This window comes from Pteronotus mesoamericanus, unplaced genomic scaffold, assembly GCF_021234165.1.
Source record: "Pteronotus mesoamericanus isolate MK-2021 breed Mesoamerican mustached bat unplaced genomic scaffold, CSHL_Meso_final contig_182, whole genome shotgun sequence".
NCBI lineage: Eukaryota > Metazoa > Chordata > Mammalia > Chiroptera > Mormoopidae > Pteronotus > Pteronotus mesoamericanus.
Window position 1 is genome coordinate 32,588,588 of NW_026555078.1, and position 7,701 is coordinate 32,596,288.

Genomic DNA, 7,701 nt, shown 5'->3' on the forward strand with positions numbered 1-7,701 from the left:
AATATCTTCTTCTGTGAAAGCCCTTGTCCAGTTCTTCCCTGTTTTTCTACTGGTCTGTCTTTAATTTTCTTATTGATAGGAATTCTTCTGATGTCCTGAATATGAACCCTTTTTTGGATTTATCTTCATCCCTTCTACATCTTGTCTTTTCATGTTCATAACGGTATCTTTTGATGAACAGAGTTCTTAATTTTAACACAAAGTATTAAGCTTTTCCTTTAAGGTTAATGGATTTGCTCTTTGGCTTTTCGTTCCTGCCTGATCTGAATTATGTCCTAACACTGTACATTTCTCAATTACAATGTCAGACATTTTAGTATTCCTGTCCTCTTAAAGGAGTTAGCCAAGCATGGCTAGAGCAGCCAGCACTTAGTCAAGGTCCATACTCAACTTTGCCAGCCCTGTTCCCGACATCCTCGTGCTCTGGGAGAAGAGGGGGGTGGTGCACGGGGTGGAATTCACTGTGTGACACAGTGACACCGTAGTCTGACCACGTCTCTTATTCTAAAGTCGTGTAATCTAATGTATCTAAGGTCATGTAAGCTGTTTTTTGGGACAGCCGATACACTGATGACTCAGGATGACCTTTCAGCTTAGTATCATCATAAACCTTTTCACAGGCCTGACCCAGCGTGAACATGCTTATTTTTGTACAAAAGTCTGCAACTTTCACAATTTCAACTTGTTTGATGTGGACCAATATTTCCATCTTCAATGTATTATTCAAAAGCCAATGTGCATAAATGCTGTGGAATAAGGTTAAAAATTGGAGATTGGTTAAATAGCAATCCAAAATGAGTGCTGACAAATGGTTCTGTGAAATACTGGAAAGTAGAGCCAGTGATGTGTCTCTGGCCACCATCCTTACATCTGGCCTTTTCCACATTTTTAATAAAAAACTTGAATAAAGATATTTATGTCTTGTGTATCAGATCATGGCTGGTATGATATTAGAAATAAAATGGTAAAATAGAAAGTTGATTTCCTTTTCAATCAATTCCATCATTATCTTTTTTCCCCACTAAAAGTCATTTTGGTAACTTTTAGTAATGAAATACCAGCTAAATAAATATTTCTTAACATTCATTACCTTGCCTTTTATATAAACTGAGACCTCCTTCTTTTCCACAAAGAGAATTTTCCACTCTCTTTCCTTTGCTGTTATAATTTTATACTTAATCCTCCCAGATTTTTTTTTTTATAATTCTGGGGTTTTTTTCCATTTCTAAATTGTTTGTTGTACTTGTTCATAATGTTTCAACTTCCAGTACAACAGTTACCTGTGGGCTTCTAATTCTGTCCACATTTTTTCATATTGCACGTAAAATACCTTACCCTGCACACACTTCCTAAGCTTCTTTTCGGTAGCTAAAGCAGAAATGACCTCCTTTCTTTGTGTCTAAAGTCTCATGGAGTCCCTCATGAATAAAGGTTACTTTGAGGCTGAAGTTTCAAGCTCAGCGGTAGACAATTTTTATCACCCTTTCAGCTTGTGGAAAACACAGAGGCAGTTTGCAGGGCCTCCTCTCTTGCCCAGTCTCCCAAAAGTGGTCCCACTTGGCTAGCTCAATACTGAGACTGGATCAGCACACTGAAAACCATTCCTGAAGATATCCCTGGTAGAGGGGGAGGGCTAATCGGAGGGAACTGCTGTGCAATGATATAACTTTGAAAAAAATAACTCAATCTCTAAAATTCAGAACCCTTAATTAGAAAAAAGAAGGGTTAGAATAAGAGCTCTTATGGCCCTACTGTTTGAAATGCCATTTCTAGAGCTTTGGGTTTTCTTCTAAAATGTTCCAAGAAAATTCTTGCCAATGCATCATATATTTTGCACCCTAAGCAAATACAAAGTCAAATCATATCCTTTTCCTAGGGAGAAATCTGTCCCTCATCACCAGCCTCATCACACACAAACAACCTAATGCATTTGCCAAGTGAGATGAAAAAGGAGTCAAGGCCAGCGTTTCAGGCAGGGCTGCCAGAAGGCAGACACCATCCTGGCATGAAGCAGTTATCATGTCCCCTAGGGCTGGGGACACAGAAAAGTGGGGATTACGACAAGTTAGAAACTTGGAGACGGGATCCCCAGGAGCTGGGACCCAGGTCTTTTCGGTAGGAGCTCTGGCCAGCCGCTGTTGATGTCTTTGAAGGAGTGCCGTGAGGCTGGTCCTAGGGGAGAGGGGAAATCATAAACTAAAAGAAGCTGCTGTGATGTGGGCCGACTGTCGCTGCCCGGGTGGAGGCCAATGGTGCCGAAACATAGACCAGGAAAAGGGAGCAAACTTTTAAGAAAGAGACTAGAGGGCTGGAGGAGGAAGAAGTTGAGGAGGAAAAGGGAAGAAGACAGCAAACTAGCACAAAGAGAAATGTGGTTTGCGAAGTCCCAGCCAGCCCTGGTATCAAAAAGCAGAGTACAGAAGAGTATGTTTATAGCTGAGAGACAACAGCCTTTGAGAAAGGTCTGGAGGATGATTTACAGTGTGCCCTTGCGGCAGTACTGAAGGGTAACAGGCTGCTTCCCCAAGGGGACCTGACCTCCCCTTCAGTCAGAAGCTCCCCGTCTATGGATGGGCCTCCACCTGGAAACTGGTGAAAGGTCATAACTCTCCATTGTTGTGACTCAAGTTAGGTTTCTGGCTCCAGACTTGGAATTTTACCTTCTATGCAGTTCATGTAACGTTTTGTAGGCCACCCGTCTACTTTATCCCCAGGGACACTGTAATCCATGAGGCAGTGCCAAAGATCCCAGCAAGCCAAAACATTCTCTGCTATGTCTTCCACTACCCATAATGGAACATATGCCCACCTTGCCTCCTGTGGTTACGTGCTGCCACTAGACTTTAAGTCAGGAAGCCTACCCTAAGGGTAGCATCTCTCACCATCATAAACAGTCTAGACAAGGCAGGTGCCAGAGATTCTCAAGGATATGTCTCCTCTCAGTGATATACTTCTCAGTGCCTTCATGAAAAGTGTATCTTCTGTGCCCCCTTGAAGAATGCAATAGAGGGGCGGGTGTGCATATTGCACATAATACATCCAGTCCGATATTCCTATCTTCCTAAGCCTTCAGATTTCTTCCTCAATATGTGAGGAAAGTTCCAGCAACTCAATCTTATGAAATATAAGGCTACCTCTGAGTCCAAGTTTCAGCCAACTAGGTAGGAATTTAACACTTCAGATTCAGAATTTCTTGAGAATACACCCAGATCAAAAAATCTGGTCTGATCGGATCTAGTGTTACATTCTGTCCTCCTTAGCCTAACCTATTTACAATCCATTCTCACATATATTTCCAAAGTTCTCAAATGATACACATTAGCAAAATGTTATAATTCTTTTAGAGGCTAGGCTATTTCTAACCAGGTCAGATTTTTGTCCCTGAGCCTCCAAGCAAAACATAACAGAGGCAGGTCTTGAGTATAGATGCCCTTTGCAAAGCAAGTGCCCTAGACAGGGTTATAACAAAATCTTTGAGAAAGTCAGTTTTCTCCAACATGGAAAGCAGGCTGCTTGGATTAACAAGAAAGGCTCAGAATGACCTGGGGTTTTAAGATTCTCAGCTTTGTCCAAGTCTATTGAGATGTTCCCATTTCAAGTTTCAGGGGTCCACTTCTTTCTAATCAGTGTCCTAAATGAGACATCTACAAGGCTGTGTAATTCTATTATCAGCACAATTAAAACTGTGTTCAATTTTTAGTTTTGTGGCTACAGGAAATAAAGTGCTTTAGAACCCTGTATAGAAACTCTCTGATTCTCTAAGACTTATCTGAGAGAGGACCTGAGTTTGTCAGTTTTGTTCTTAAACTACCCCAGTGACCTCAAAAGCAACCACCCCACCCACCCCTCAGTCCTGCAGTCATGATTACTGCCATATGGTCAAGTGCATTAGCCGCCTGGTCCCCCAAGGCACTTGCTTCAGAAATCATTTTAGCACAATCACCCAAAAGTGGTGAGTGATTTTGACTAACAGTGACGCCAATGTATGCAATGTATTACTAGAAGCATATTTCCCATTGGCAAGGGGCTGAAGAAATGACCAGACCAATCTCCCAACACAATCTTTGAAGATTTTCTCCTAGGATCCCACTCTTAGTAATAATTTCTTCATTGATATCTTTGTCAGTCCAGTCAAGAGACCAAAACCACATCAGTTATTTTAACAGAAATCATTTAATATAAAAAAATGTTAACCAGATGTTAAAGAATTGAAAAAGCAAAAATGGGATACTGAGTATCAAAGAAGTAGTGACAGTAAGAAGCAACTACCATTCCTAGGACAAGAAATAGAGGAAAAAGAGTTACTAGAGCCTAGAAGTTTGGAAGAAGGACCCCCATGGAGCTGGGACGCAGATCTGAGGAGAGGGTATTGGTATCTTTGAAGGGGTGCAATGAGGCTGCTTCTAAGAGAGTAGGAAACTATAAAATGAAAAAACTGGCACCAACTGTTAGTATCAGAGTGAGGCACTATTGCTGTGGTGAGACAGGCAAGAAAAATAATCAAAGAGGAAGCAGTCTTGTTCTCTAGCCTTACACTCTCCCTCCCCTACAGCAAAGCCTCATGGGCTGCCAGCTAGCAAAGAAGAAATGTGACTTAGGGGTTCTGCCTCAGATTCACAAACCACAATATATAACAGTGGTATGAAGCTGAGAGACAATAGCTTAATAATCTGTAGTCAAGAAGAAGCAGGGAGTAGCTGCAGAGTCAGGGTCTCTGATTATCTGAAACTATTTAAAAAAAAAATGTATATGGCTTGTTGGTCTCCTTTCAGCACAGTGCCCAGCAAACAACAGGAGTTTAATAAATGTGAGCTGCTAGGGCTCACAGAAACCACCATGTAGTTAAACAGAAATACCATACTTCTAGCTGCATAATTCTTCACTATTGCTACTGGGGTTCCTATGATCAGAAATTCTTGTTCTTTCTCCACTCCCACACAGTGCAGCGGGACAAGGAGAACAGTGAAAAGAAGAAATGGGAAGGAAACTCAGAACTGAACTGAGGTTAAGAACCATGAGAGAGAAGACAGAGGACAACTAGGAATTATACTTTGGAAAGTTAAAAAAGAAATAACAAGGGTGAAGAGTACAGTGGATTAATGGATTTGCCTTCAGCCTAGGGTACTATTAGAAAGTTGTTTTAAGGAGAGCTAGATGGTTTTCATTGTTTCTACTCAATCAATCTGTGACCTTGGCTTAGGTTAGCAAATAAATGCTAGTAAAAAGTTTATCTACATGGATAGAGCTAACCCAGATGGAGAGAATAGTTGGGTGAGGCTCAAGATAAGTGGTTCAACCCAAATCAGGATGAAAGTGACTAGCACTGACATGGTCTTGCAGCCTCAGAAATGTTTAGCCCAGAATTCCAGAAGTTCTACAATTACCTAGGCTTCTGCCCTTCGAAAAGCCATACCTAAATGTAGTATCAGTAAGTCTTCAAACAAGTCTCAAACCTGGCTGAGCCAGGATTTGAACCTAGGTCTGTCTGCTACCAAAGTCTGTGTCTTAACCACTGTAAACATGATGTTTCTGGCCACCCTTCACACACAGATGCTGCCGTCATTATCGACATGGCCTTCACTCATCTAATTAGTTGGCCCACTGGAAAATTAAAATTAAGGATATAATGCAATTATCAACTAATTACTTATTTCCCTTAGTAGAGAAAAATTGTATTTCTTTAAGAGAATAACATTAACATTACAGTTACTTAAAAATCTTGTGTTAAGACTACTTTTCTCAACTGGGCAACAACTTCCTAATTCCAATTACATTCTTGAAGAACAACAACAATAAAGTCTGATGGGCCAAGAATAACAAATTGTGTAAAGTTGGTCTTAATCTTTTCCCATACACAAACAAGGAATTTTATGGTCTTCTGCTTACAGTGAGGGGAACAGTGAAAAATGTTAAAGCTTTCCTAAGTTCCTAAAGATGGCATATGATGTCACAAAATGACAAGGGTTTGTGTCCTTTCTTTAATCACTTATACTGTGATCAAAGGGTATTTTTAAAATCGTTTTACACAGCCTGCTTTATTCACTAACATGTCTCTGCTCATGTTGCATTCTCTGAAATGCTCTATTCCCCACCACACACGCAGTACTCCATTTATTTTTTAAAACACTTATTCTTCACAATTTAGCTCATGTCTCTTTCTTTAACGGATGGACTAGTAAAATGATTTCAACTAGCTCTATCTATAAGGCTTCTCTAAACACGATACAATGGAGTTCTATTACAAGTGCCGCTGAGGCCAAGTGCTCAGTCCAGAAGTACAACAATCAAACTTGTTTACTGTCCATGTCTGTGCACTGTACCGCAGCTCACTGGACACTTTGAGCACATAGTAGGCCCCAATCCGGGACAGAAACCTTTTGAACAAGCACTCACTCCCAACACCAAGGCCAGGCACTTACCCCCTGGCACCTTTCTTATTACCCAGAAACAAAGCTGGGTAAATAAAAGACCTCAATCCGGCACCAACCCCCTTTGCCAGCAGCGACCGGGATCGTCCACGGGCAGTAATGCGCGGCAGTGATGCAGGTGTGGTGTCCACCTTGTTTTCCTCGCCGAGACAGTTGGAACCCTCCGCACCGGCTCCGCGACAGCCCCAGGTACTCCAGCGCCGCAGCGTCCCCACTGGGATGCCCCCAGCAGCTCACCGCGACCCTACTACCTAGCTGTCTGCCCCTCCGTCTCTTGCCACTAGCTCTGGGGCACTTACCATCCCAATACCAAGCAGGCGGTCACGATGAAGCAGGTAAAGACCACCGCGATGTAGAAATGCGGCGAGTACTCATAGAGCGTTACTAGAAACACCGCAGCCATCTGGGTCTCCTAAGCTGAACTGGGCTTCGGCGCCCAGCCCAACTCAGCCCGCTCCGCCAGGGTAAAAGCCACTACGGTGCCCCGCAGCGGACAAACTTCGTACCTCCGCCCTAGCCTGCGGTCCTGATAAACTGGACGTCGGGGCAGCCTCGCAGGCTGACGGAGGAGACGTGCCTACCACCACGTCATATGCGGGGCTCGCCCCGCCGTCCCGAGTTATTGGCGTCCCCGAGGGGCGGGACCCTGATTTGCTCCGCCCCAACTCATGGGATTGGTTCCCAGCGAGCGTCTTCTCCGCCCGTCTGTTTCTCCGCCCGCCTGTTCCAGCCCCCGCTTTTCTGCGGCAAATTCTAAGGATCTATAGACTTGGGGTCAGCTCTGTCCAATACTCAGCTAAGGTTTTCTGATGACAGAGAGAGGAAGCACAATCCAAAATTCACGTAACAGAGCTTAAGTCCTGAATCCCTACAGATTAAAGCCGAGGCCAATTTTGGAGGAGGGGGAAGGCCGTCATCTTGGGTTCTACAAAGTGAAATAACCCCGTATCTGCTCTTGTTTTATTTAGAAAACTTAGAACAAGCGCTGTACGAGAGGAGCCTCACATGCAATTTAGACGAGCCTTGTCAGCCTCTTCAAGTTGGATTTAATGGTAGAGGAAAATTAGCATCGCGTATCACGATGCTCATAGAAATAAATTAGCTGTCCTCTCACATCCCCTTCTTTTTTTTTCTTCCCCCAACATCTATCAAACTAGAATTAGATATTTGAACTTTCTGTGTTAATTTTCACTTTAATACTAATTAAATATGTGTCGTGTGTATGTATGTATTCATACTTTTTTTTAGCTTGAGCGGAAGTTTTTAAGTACAT

At 42.8% G+C, this 7,701-nt stretch overlaps 1 protein-coding gene across 1 annotated transcript in view; it reads right to left on the bottom strand.

Annotated features, from left to right (window-relative positions):
• CGRRF1 (cell growth regulator with ring finger domain 1) overlaps positions 1-6,996 on the bottom strand; it is a 28,787-nt gene extending 21,791 nt beyond the window's left edge. Inside the window, exon 1 of the mRNA XM_054567544.1 lies at positions 6,728-6,996. Within this exon, the coding sequence (XP_054423519.1) occupies positions 6,728-6,831 (104 nt within the window). The 5' untranslated portion in view covers positions 6,832-6,996. The remainder of the gene's footprint in view (positions 1-6,727) is intronic.
• Positions 6,997-7,701: the final 705 nt, after the last annotated feature.